This window comes from Sprattus sprattus (genome assembly GCF_963457725.1).
Source record: "Sprattus sprattus genome assembly, chromosome: 4".
NCBI classification, from domain to species: Eukaryota; Metazoa; Chordata; class Actinopteri; order Clupeiformes; family Clupeidae; genus Sprattus; species Sprattus sprattus.
Window position 1 is genome coordinate 43,916,053 of NC_137923.1, and position 12,821 is coordinate 43,928,873.

Consider the following 12,821-nt stretch of genomic DNA (forward strand, 5'->3'; position numbering starts at 1 on the left):
TAAAGGGGAGGACAGAAGTGGACAGTTGTAGAGAAACAAGAGAAGAGGGACAGGTTAAGAAATAACTGCAAATATGCATCACATGCAATACTGCAGTATTGTAGCACACCATAGAAATCATTGGTATGCATTGCTGCACATACGGTAAAAATCTACCAGATCATCAGCTCTCTGTTGAGTTAGTAAGAGAAGAAATCAGCTTATGGAGTATCAAGCTATATCAATCGCATCCCTGGTCACAGTTCACTTGTTTCCATCAACAGTAAGCCCTTGAGTGTGTCAGCTAATCTTCTAAAAGGTGACTTGTTTTGTCATAACTGATTGGCATCCATTCAAAAGATGTGGTTGACGTTGCATCACATCCTCTAAGGCAAGCCAAACCGAGCCTTCAGGTTTTGGGGGTGTGCATACATATAAGAAGCCCTTTCAGTAGAGCGCAGGCATGTCTCAGTCCACAACAGAGGGATTCAACAGTCATTCAAAAAACATTTTGGGCAGGGACGGTGACACAAAATGGCTGACATGCTTACTCTGTCTCTCTCACTTGCTTAAACTGGGCTTGAACTCACAGCAGCAGATGTTAACTATCAGGTGTACACAGGGTCTAAGACACACAAGCAGGAGTGAGAGAAAAGGTAAGAAGAAGAGACACTCACTCTTTTTTCTTTCTCATGTGCATCACCACACCAATCACAATGGCCAGAGCGATCAGCACGCCGATGATGATGCCAGCTATGGCTCCACCTGACAAGCCTTCATCCAGTGCTCCCTCCTCTGCACACACAAACACACACGTAAACATTTGTTTTTAGAACATACATCTTCTGAATGGTTTAACACACATCTCTAAGACACACAAATACATTTCAGCGCCCCGCTGTCTCAGGCACACACACACACCTGCATATTTAAAGCAAAGTCAGTAAAGAAAAGAAAAAATATTATTTGACTGTTCATACACACACACACACACACACACAGACACACACACACACACACACACACACACACACACAATTTCTCCATTTACTATGCACAGTCATGTCGCTTGTGAATGTCTCACCTCTGACGTAGAGTACATGTGTGGAGGTGGTCGTGCCGTTGGTGATTGGGTTCAGGGCAGTGCAGGAGTAGGTGCCACCGTCACGGAATCTCGGGTTCTCAATAACGATCATCGCCTTGGTGACCTCCAGCTTGGTGGTGTTGAGCATCCAAGTGTATGTTGACTCGGGAAAAGACTGTACTCCACACTTGATCTCCACACGGTCATGGATCTCAACCTCTTTGGGCCCGTCTACCACCATGTTTTCTGGACCATCTGAGAAGACATTCACCAGAGGAGACAGAGATGTTTGTTTCAAAAGATGCTGAGCTCTCAAGTCCTCACAAACATCACAGGAAAGAATCCTAATCAGTTTGTCATCAGTGTGTGAATCCCCCACCCCTTTCTATTTAAAGGAAAACATTTGCCAAAACATGGAACTCAGAAACACTGATCATTGAAAATGTGATGAAACATGTGAGCTGAAGTGTGTGTTTGTTCTATGTTGGAGTGAATGTTATTTTATCAGCCTGTGTGTAGTGAAAGAGGGTGTGTCACACTCACAGTTCACCACCATCTTGTAGATGTCCGCAACGGAGTTGACCGCATTCTTCAGCTCACACTTGTATGCGCCAGCGTCCTCCCTCTGCACCACCGGGATGGTCAGCATGTCCTTCTGCTTGGAGATGACCACCCGGTCGGTGGAGGTTAGAGCCACGCCGTCCTTCGTCCACGTCTTGGATGCGACCGTGCCGGCCTCTGCTTTGCAGGTGAGAGTGATGTTGCTCTTCTTGGCGATGATGGGGGTGTCAGGCCCCATCTTGGTGATCTTGGTTCCCTTAATGGCCTCTTTGGAACAGAAAGGGAAGAGGAAGAGAGAGAGAGAGAGAATGCTCTTTTAGGGGTTGATGAAGGGTTTCTTGCGGAACCTTTATATCAGTTGAATTGCTCCCACATTTGAGGTTCCCTCGTAAAAAATGTCCAAAAGCAAGTGATTAATTCTATGAATGTCTAAAAAGGTGCATTTACTGTTTATAACACAAAACCTATCTTCTTCCTCGATGCTTAATTTCAATTCCAAGTATGAGTAACATTTAATAAGGTGTACTTAAAAAAGACTATGATGAGCATTCTGCTCTTAACCGTAAAGTATCAGGAAGATGAGAGGATTGTTTTATCTTCATCTGTAAAGTACAGCATTCAGTGGTGTCAGGGAGAATCTTTAAGGTTTATTGGGAAGGACTCCAAAGAGGTAACCTTTCAATTCAGCGTTAGGCTGAAGTTCTTCATTGACTACATTACTTGTCTTACTACAAAACCCCTCCACACATTCTCCTCAAGGGTGTGAAAGACTTCACAACATCCTCGATGTCATCATCAGTCTGTAGAGAGGCACATAGTATTCCCCTCCGACATTCCTCTCTGTCATACCTCGCATTTCTTGACATCTTAGAACTTGTGTGCCTTATAGTTAGCATGTGTAATTCATTCAAGGGTTGACTTTCAGAGTAAACAACCCAAAATACCAGGAGCTACATGCTATTGAAAAATGCCACACATTCACGAGATAGCAGCAACAAAACAGGAGATACTAAGTAACAACTTTCTCTCTCTCTCTCTCTCTCTCTCTCTCTCTCTATCTCTCTATGTCTATCTAGCTATTTATTCATTTATTTCTCTCTCTATCTCTTGCTTTCTCTCCCACTGAAAGTATGACATGTGAATTTGTGTACTGCCAAAACTTGTCAGTAGCATACAGTTCAGCTACTTCACTGCATTTCACTTCACAATTTAAACCACATACTCTCGTACACACAGCATTAATTGTGGTGTGACTTATCGTGATATGGTTGCGGTGTGACTAATAGTGAGAGAGGCTTTTCTTCAAGCCACAGTGTGCACTCACAGAAAGTCAAACAATATGACGTGGGCCGTTCCTAGTCCCTCCGGGGCACATAGTGGTGAAACCAGTTTCTACATGCTTGCTAGGCAAGAGGCCATCTTAAGTCAGGCAGACAGATGTGGCCATGTTAAAGGCTTATGGCAAGACAGCTGGTCAACTACAGGCAACCATGTTGGGGGAAATCCTTAGATTTTGCAATAGATACAGCTGGGAGGTGTTTGCGATCAAATGAATGCAGTTCAAATTGAAATCTTGACTGTAAAAGGAAGAGATGAGTCATGCCATATTATCAGTACCCGTTCTCTTCATTGATTGCTTTCATAGAATATGTGTAACCAATACAGTAGTTGTTTAAAGGAGATAATCGATTTCACTATGCATTTTCTTTTTTAGCTATCATGGCCTCAGGATTGCAATGCTCTTAGTTGGCCAACTCTGACCCATTAACCCAGCAGCCTCAGCCACACAGATTCAGATTGCAAATTCTTCTTCAGAATATGATGACCACACAGCCATGAATCTGGTGGTTCAGTTTCGAGAAGCCCGGTGCCCCATGCAGGTTCAAACAGGAACATAATGCCACCATCATACCAAACATTTTATGCACAGAAAACAAACCGTACACTAACAATAGATATTTGAGGAGTTAGTTACTCCACACTTTACTCATGTGTTACTAGTAATGTTCTCCATCCTCACCCCGAAGCCCCCTCACACTTAACCAGGCTTAACCAGGCAGAACTTGTCAGCGACATTCTAGATCAGCTGAAAACACCTGATGTAGCTTATCAGGGGCATTTTCAAAAGACTAATTTCAATCCGGTGTACTTGGAGCAGGAATAGATAGAAGATTTGCAGGACAGGAGGGCTCTTGGAACAGGACTGGAAACCACCGCACTTGAGGAACATGGACCTGAGTACTCACCTATCACAGTGAAAGTGGCAGTGTTGGAAGCTGTGTAGCGCTTGGTCTTCGCATTGAAGGCCAGACAGGTGTAGTTGCCGCCGTCCTTCTCCTTCAGGTTTCCAAAGATCATGGACATGATGGTGGTATCCTTCATGACCTCACCATTCTGCAGCCACTGGTAGGTGGCGGCCGGGCTGGACGTGGACGAGCAGGACAGACTTATGTTGGCGCCCGTGCCGTAGACCGGGGCCACAGGTGCCTGCACGAGGACCACGTTTTCAGGGCCATCTACACACACACACACACACACACACACACACACACATACAGCGGTGTGAAATTAGCTTATGAGGATGTAAAACACATGCATAGAAAGGCTTTGCGAGAACAATGCCTCGGTCTTCTCTCCCCTGGGATTGCGGCTACACCACTGTGTGTACCAAGGGGCTGGGGAAAGAATGAGATCTTATCTAAACACGGTCTTCCTGTCACCTGTCTGAGTCACAGGTTTGTTTGCATAAGGATAAACCTCATTCACGCTGTGTGTGGAACACAGCAACAGCTACGGACAAATTAAACATAATATGGGGTTTGTGAGAAAGAAGCCTGAAGCAGAGAGGTGTCCCCCATTGTCTCCTCTCAGGTAAATCTTAAGACAGCAGGAGGGATGGGAACTGAGTAAAGGACAGAGCAGAGAAAAAATGAAGACAGATGGTGCTAAAGCTCAACAGGAAATTAAACACTGAGAGAGGAACAGAGAAACAGTAAGACAGAGACACCCTGAATAACAGAGAGCCTTCTATTTGTCTCAGGTAAAGACCACATGGGGAAGCATACAGTACCCCTCTTTACTACTCTAATACTCTCCTGAAAGAGCTTTACAGTAGGGAATTTCTGGGTGGGTCAGGTATCAATAATGTCATTCAGGTAAAAACACGCAGCATATAAACCTAGCTAATAGGCTACATTAGCTACATATACAGGCCTTTTGTACTTTTCATAATGGTTATTACTGCTTATTTGTGCAAGCCTGACATAGCACTGTTATAAAGTAATAAAAGTCAAGGGAAATCATAAATCAACATCAATGTCTTTGCTGAACAGCTAGGTTTTATATACCATACAATGGTGCCATCATCAAATAAAATCTAGGCACCCAGTATTTGAGCCTATTCAAAGGAGAGCCTGAAAAATCCAGCATTTGCTGTTTAGATGCTTAGGTTGACACTTCAGATAGTGAATACCACATTGAGATAAAATAAAATAAACAGGCAAAGGAAACAGGCACTGTTTCTTTCCCATGACAGGCAGCTCCAAACATCTCCATTTGAGGTGAAAATCAAGATAGGTGGTATGTCATTATCAAAAAGATGGAGTGCACTCAGTGTTTGGACTCACAGCTGACGGACATGTTGAAGGCGCTGCTCCTCTCCACCTCCAGGTCGTTGCCAGCACGGCAGTAGATCGGCCCCACAAGGTCCCAGCGCTGGACATCCTTCACTGTCAGGATGCTGCCGTCCGGGTTCAGGACCAACCTCTTGCCGTCGGTCACCACCGGCACCGTGCCGTTGAGCCAGGTGTATGTCAGGAAGGAGCCTTTGGCCTTGCAGGTCAGCACCACTGAGCTGTTGGTCTCAACCGCCTCCATTGGGTCAACGGTAATGGTCACGTCAGCGACCGGCACTGCGAAGAGGAGAGGATGGAGAGAATGATGAGAGAGAGGTGTATGGACAGAGGGATGCAGAGAAAGGAGGAAGCGGCTGAGGGCATTGATAACACCAGGTGGGGAGAGAGGTGAGGGAAAGGGAAATGAGTGAGAGTGGGTGAGCTGAAGCTTCAGGAGAAGGATGCAGAAAGATGGAGAAGAGGAAGATCAGTGTATGACAGAGAAGGAGAGGAGCAGCTGCGGGACCTCCATTTTGCATCGAAAGATAAGCAGAAGCTCCAGAGAGCAAGTCTGAGAAACACTCCACAAGCCAGACAAAATCAAATCCTGAAAAATGTACAAACAGGTTTCTATTGGATTAAAACATATTTGACAATTACTAACACCACTATGCCTTGGGTTTCACATCCTTTACAGTGATAGAATCAGCATAGCCAAGGAGAGTTTTCAAAATGTCTTCCATTGCCAATTACAGATTTCGGCTATTAGGAGACCAAGTCCTGATGATCTCCTACACACACAAACACACAGCACAGTAAGTGCTTGCATTCCAGCAGAGGAGGGGTGTTTGAAGTCTAAAGAAATGTGCACTCAACGCCCTGGAAAGAATCTTGGCTGACTTCATATCAGTTGCTTTTTTTCCCCCTCTACACCTGGATGTTGGTAACTGGCCCAGAAGTGGCAGCCAGAGGGTGATCTCTGGGCTTAGAGGCTGAGGTACACTATGCTAAGCTGTAATCGTACATCGTAATCATGTGTTATACTCAAGGTTAATACACATAGGCTACTACAAGGGACTACACAATACCACAATATCTCCTATATACCATAGGCCTACTATATAGCAATACTAATTGCCCCCTTACATTTGAAGGTTTCATTGTGTGAATTAGGGTAAGTTAAAGTATGGTTGACAAAATGTTAATGGATAAGGTATTGTACAGGTAGCTGAGCGTTTCAAACACTTTCAAACTGGCACTGATGTGAAAGAGCAGCATACATTTGCTTGGAACGGGCATTCACCTAAACTGGAAACGTTTCGTGCCCTGCTTTGCTGAGAACTCATCCAGTGTGTGTTGGTATTTTGTAAATCATAATTACAAGCATATGCCACTTCCATAACCTGAAGCATGTGATACATGTAAAAATGTTAAATTTCTCAATATATTACTCGAATGTGTCTGTCGCATATCTTTATGTTTTGTGTCATTCATTCATATCATGCTGTTTTACACTTTTCTATGCCGAAACTATAGAAACCTATATTTAACAACCACGCCCAAAGAACATTCACTCAAAATCATGGACCACCGTTCACATCACAAACTACTCCCCTAGTGGCTACAAATTATGCCACTGTTCTCAAGTCCAGTCTCTCAATTGGCAAGTGCTTTGAGAGCAAGTTCAGTCCTTCTACACCATTTCGCCACGTAGTAAATATCATAATAATTCTAATTAAACATCAATATAACAACTTACTTAAAGAACACACAGTGAATACAAAATATATATATGTTTGATGTCCAGTGCGAAAGAGTGCACTCACCCAGCACTTCGAGGTCCGTATCTCCTGTAAGTGTCAGCACATCCGCTGTGACAACGGACAACTCGTATCGTCCGCTGTCAGCCGCAGTTAGAGGTCCCAGTTCCATCATGCCGGTGGTTTGATTCACCTGGACTCGGTTCTTGTAGTCATCGACAATATTTACCGCATCTTGTGTGGCCGTCAAGATATTCTTCGCTTCACCACTGACGTCGACAAAATTCCAGCTAAGTGTGATGTATCCTTTAGAAGAATCTAAAGTTGTGTTGAACTTGACCATCTTTCCCGATACACCTTTCACCTTGTCACTGGGTAGCAGTTTTGCTGAGCAGCACACTAGCAACACACACACACACACACACACACACACACACACACACACACACACACACAAACACACACATAAAACATAGGCCGATAAAACGAGAATCTGCACAGATACAATTATATTCTACATCAATGGAAACGAATTTGTGTAGACCTATCAAATTATTACCCATCAATGTACACAATTAAGTTTAATTAAAACGCCGGGGGGAAAACCAAACCGACAGAAAAGTGATAAGCAACAGAGACTAGGGAAGCAATTAAGATCCCTCTACAGTCATGCCTATCTAACGCAGGTAACAGAATGGCCAGCAAAATGTCAGGAAAACGTTATTTTCAAACTTGTCACATATTTAAAAAATATCTCACCAAGTGCTGACCCTAGGATCAAGAATAGTCTTAAGTTAAAGAAATCCATTTATGCGTCCGAGTCCTTCAAGTTCCAGAGGAAGAGTGCGCTGTAACTCGAGCTGCAGGCAAAAAGAGTGAATACGTTCTTAGGTGCGCACTAGCTACAATCAAACCACGCCCGCGCTCAGTGACTCCCATTACCTGACAATTTGCGGAAGTGTCTCATCCATGCAATCGTAAGCGACTGACACGTAAAATATCCACTAATTTAAACCTCACATATGTAGCTCTTAAGACATAAAAATACAGCTTTACACCCGATACACCTGTTGTATCTAAACGTAGTTTGAACCATATTATTGTGTAAAAGAGTAAACTATCCTTAATGGCATAAGCTCTATGGCGAATGCTATGTGAACGATTCTGTATGTAGGGGCTAGTTTACTCAACACAATCATTACAAAAATAAAAAGTTGCACAAATATCAGTGTCTCAAAATTTTACAGCAAGGCTCAATTGTTTTGGTTACGCTGCCGCCCCGTGGTGAAGTCTTGAAGTTCATCTTTTGTCACTTTCGCGCATCCTTACAATTAAGTCAACAAGCGCCAAAATATGTCACGGTATTGCGAGAGCAATTTATAGGAGCAATAGGCTGTATAGGATTTTGTTATATTCGTAGAAAAATAATATAATAAATATAATATTTCCGTGATTTGTTTCGATCTGTGAAAAGCTTTGATCAAATGCACAGCCTTAGACAAAGATTAGGAATAAAATAGACTTAGTTGTGTTTGCTTCAGTGAACTGCATTTTAGGTCACCAATTAAACAGTTAGAAATAGGCTACTGAATATTGCTATTTTATTATTACATCGCTATTGGAGTATTTGAAACGTGCTATTAGTACAGATAACAAGCGGTTGTAATGTCTGCCAATCTTTCTGTGCGTCCTGTTTTTGAAAAACTAAGAGAAAGAAAAATGCTCATTCTGAATATTCCTGCCCATACTAGTGATGAAGTGGTTTTCTGCTTATAGAAATCTTTAAACATGAGAGATGTGCTGCACTTGCATGAGTATGGTCATGATGATGGTTACAAAAAAAATACATTAGAAAACAGATCAAATAAAAAGACAGTAACAGAAATAAGCCTAATGACAATAAAGGTAGGTAATTCTGCCACCGAAGCACCAAAATTGAAAAGAGTCTTGACTGTAATCTCTCTAAAGACAAAAAACGCTCATCAGAGGAGCGAAGTGGTGGAGAGAGGGAAAAGAGCTGAATCATAGCATTTAAATAGACAGGTGCCTATTTGTGACTGTCATATAGGCCAGAGTGAGGGATTTCAATTGAATTCTAACAGTTACAGGGAGCCAGGGAAGGGTGTCCTCTGCGCTCTGTATCATCTGCAATGTTCTCACTACACAGGCAGGCAGGCAGGCGAGCTAAAATCGCATTGTAATAGTCTAGTTTAGACATAACCAAGGCCTGCACAATAAGTTGTATAGCATTCTGTGAGAGATAGGGTCTGATCTTCAAAATATTATTGAGTGTGAACTGACAAGACCTCAAGACAGAAGCTACATGCTCAGATAAGTTAAGCTGGTCATTAAATAGAACGGTGTGACACAATTTTCCCCAGTTAACACAAGAAGCCTACATTTAAAACCCATGTAAAGGTAACGTAGAACTCAGTTTTCCCATCTATGGGAAAACAAGAATGTTTGTCCACTGCTTTTGATGTAAATAATAGCTAATTGTTCAATAATAATAATAATGTTGCCAAGCACCACACTCAAAGTACCACAAGGCTTTATGGAGCCATTGAATCAGTCTGAATTTGTCAAAAGGGCATCAACAACAGCTTAGCAACAGTTTCCTGATGACAAGAAGCACCAGCACGGAGGGTCCTCTGACTCTCTGACATTGTAGTTTACATTTCTTGGCCAACATCCACCCTCTTATTAACAGACGACCGAGTCCGTATGCTTCAGGATGCGCGCGCACACAGCCAACCTGACCCGATTGCTTCCTTCGGTGTCAGTGCATTTAGGACCCCCCCCCCCCCCCCCCCCCCCCCACCCACCCACTTTCCCTGCATTGTTCGTGCCACTGTGCCCAGGGATGTCCTCAGTCGCTCGCTTCAATTTCAAATCATCTTTTCATGCCTACAACCGAAGGGGTGGCAATGTAGCAGCTGCAATTTCCTTTCATCGGCGCACAAGGCATCATGCGACACCCACCCCTCCCTCACTTCTCCATCAGTTGATCTTCTCATCAGGAGGATAATATCTGTGAAATTACATTGCCCTTTATTTCTCCCATTTGGCCCCACGGGGCGCCCTGCCTCTGATAGAATTAGGTTTCATCACAGAGGACAGAACAGGACTGATGCTCGCTGAGCTTTAATCGAAGATAGCAATTGTGTCCTCGTTGACTTTTTTTGGTGAAGTCTGAGGGATTTGCCACTGGGAAAAAGAGCCTAAGATTTCTACTCATGTTCACCGTTGTTGAATACTTTGGTTATCTTTTTATGAAACAATACTGTAGTAAGATCAGGCCTTTTCAAAGATGGCCGCAAGAAGTGCTGTCAGGTTTGGGCAGTCACATTAACAAACAGCAGCAGTACAGTTCTGTGTTCATGTTTTGCATTTTAAAGGACATTCAATGGTGGCGCATTGATCATAAAAATATGTACCACAGCTGTATATTGACACATATTCATTTGAGGCAAGCCTAAAGTATCAAATATGTCTAGAGCAATAGAGACAATATAGCTACAGTATATCTATAAATCAATGCATCTATATACATAGTTGTGTTAAACAATTTGTCACATACTCATGTTTCCCCCCCATAAACAGACAAGCACACACACATATAAGCAATGACTCACAGCATGATTAATACAACATTTAGTTTTAATAGCTGTTTTTATTCCAAATGCATTTCTTTATCTATATATTTGAACAGCAGAGGGTAGCACCCCTCCTACGGAACCCCACATCTCAATAGGAATAATAACAATAGAATCATCATAATAACCATTGTTTTTCACTGTTGTTGTAATCCGTTTAGGACTGGTATAGAAATTCTTATGAAAAAATAACAAGGAAGGAAAAAGAGATAATAAAAATGTCTGATCAGACTCATTTGTTTCATTTGAATACTCTCACATACTCTCATACATACTTTCTCTTTCACTCTCACACACACACACACACACACACACACACACACACACACACACACACACTCACACACACACACACACACACACACACACACACACACACACACACATACACAAACAATCTCATGCATAACATAAGATGAACAATAACATGGACCCCCTTCTTAAACCTGGAAAGAACAATCGTAAATATGCCTACAGGTCTGTCTGTGCTCAGTGCCTGATTACAAAGTGTTTTCCCAGCCTCTTAACCGGGAATACAAGTGCCACCTCTGTCTGTATATTTCCATTGTGAACTAATAATGGTCTTAGTTCTCTGTCTCTGGTCTTGTTGTTCTGCACTCTTGTTGTCCACCTCTGACAGGAAAAAAAAAAACAGAACACATGACAAATCTCAGACATTAGTTTCCCTGGCAACCAGCCCGAATCACGGGAACCAGCTATGGTAGAAAAAAATAACACATTGAGTGAAACAAAACAAAGGAATATAGAAAAAGAAAATAAGCAAATAGCTTGAAAGGAAAGAAAACTGGACCGCTTATATCTTCTTCTTCTTTATCATTATCTTATTCTTGTCCTTTCCTTTTAAAATTCACTCTGAATAATGTTAAGTTCAAGGGTGAATATAAGACTTCCATTAAAGATGGCGTTTACACCCACAGCCCACTGCACCTCCACTCTTGGTGTTTGTCACTGAATTGTATACCTTCTCTCATTCTCTTTCTCTCCCAGGGGCTTATGGTCTATGTTAGTCCTCCAGATTGTATTCAGTGTTCAGAGGAGAGATCCCAGACCAGGTGTGCCAACTTCCTGCCTCCGGGAAAGAGCTGCCATATCCTCTTGAAGGGAATCATGGGAAACCAACCAACATGAGTGCACAGACATGTTGCATAGAGCATGGCCACGTAGGTCGGAATGGTTTTTTATGTCAATGTAAAACCCCATAGGGCGCACCCTAGCACTGAGCCACATGTCATGGAGATGCCCTGTCTCACTGGGACCATCAGAGCCTCTGCCCTCTCTCTATTCCTCTTCCTTTAGCAATCTTTTCATTTCATTGTTTTTGTTTGTTTTTGTTTTTGTTTATCAGTAATACAGAGGGCTTGTTATAAAGTGGGCCTCTCCCATCAGCTGCTTTGTTTGTCGGGTCTCTTTTTTATTTAAAATTAGGGGGGGTGGGGGGTGGCAGGAGTTCCAATAAGTTCCTCCCTAGGTGAGTGCCCCGCCTCTCTCCCCGCCCATACATTCTATTCTCAGTCCTGCTTGTTAAGTAAGTCTGTGGAGGGGGCTTTGCATGGAGGGATGGGCCGTGGTGGAGGGGCAGGCTTGGTCTTGTGACGGCGGGGGCTGGCCGAGCCGCCCCCCTCGCTGTCCGTGGTGGACGAGGAGGGTGGGGGCGGGGCTGGCAGCCGTGGCAGGGAGCTGGTGGCCGAGGGGAGGGGTGGGATCCGGGAGCAAGAGGAGACAGAGCGGAGGCTCTGGATCCGCCGGCACTCCTGGCAGATGCGCACGTGGGTGCAGCCGCGAGGCGGGGCCGCCGGGGCACCCAGGGAGCCTGGCGGAGGGGCCGGGGCGGGGGGAGAGGGCGTGCTGGACACTGCAGCGCCCAGTGGATCCTCAAGGAGGCGCTGTGGTCCCGGGCCCATGTCTGCTGGACCTGGCGGCCCCATGGCACCAGCTCTGGCCCCAAGAGGGGGGCCCCCTCCCGTCAGAGGGCCCATCCCGCTGTACAGCTTTCCGTTGCTAAGGCGCATCTCGCGCACAAGCCTCAAGGGGCGAGGTCCCCCCAGGGTGAGACGGGTGGGGTGCCGGAGCACTGCTGAACTGGAGAGGGGTCGTCGCCGGCGGGAACGAGAGCTCTTTTTGCAGGAGATGGCGTTCCGGAACTCTG

At 44.2% G+C, this 12,821-nt stretch overlaps 2 protein-coding genes across 3 annotated transcripts in view; both read right to left on the bottom strand.

The window, feature by feature from the left end:
• Window positions 1–652: 652 nt before the first annotated feature.
• On the bottom strand, window positions 653–7,806 carry LOC308363522 (cell adhesion molecule CEACAM5; the record flags this gene model as incomplete). The annotated part of the gene is made up of 7 exons (XM_080836327.1): window positions 653–774; window positions 1,064–1,318; window positions 1,607–1,891; window positions 3,871–4,140; window positions 5,251–5,535; window positions 7,065–7,397; window positions 7,758–7,806. The coding sequence occupies 7 exons, from the start codon at window positions 7,804–7,806 to the stop codon at window positions 653–655; spliced, it is 1,599 nt and encodes a 532-aa protein (XP_080692453.1).
• A 4,377-nt stretch (window positions 7,807–12,183) lies between these two features.
• Window positions 12,184–12,821, bottom strand: part of LOC308364168 (glutamate receptor ionotropic, kainate 5) — a gene marked incomplete at its 3' end in the record, with an annotated part of 41,803 nt that continues 41,165 nt past the window's right edge. For both annotated transcript variants that reach the window (XM_080837187.1, XM_080837186.1), the window contains exon 19: window positions 12,184–12,821. This exon is cut by the window's right edge and continues 25 nt beyond it. In XM_080837187.1, the coding sequence (XP_080693313.1) occupies window positions 12,184–12,821 (638 nt within the window).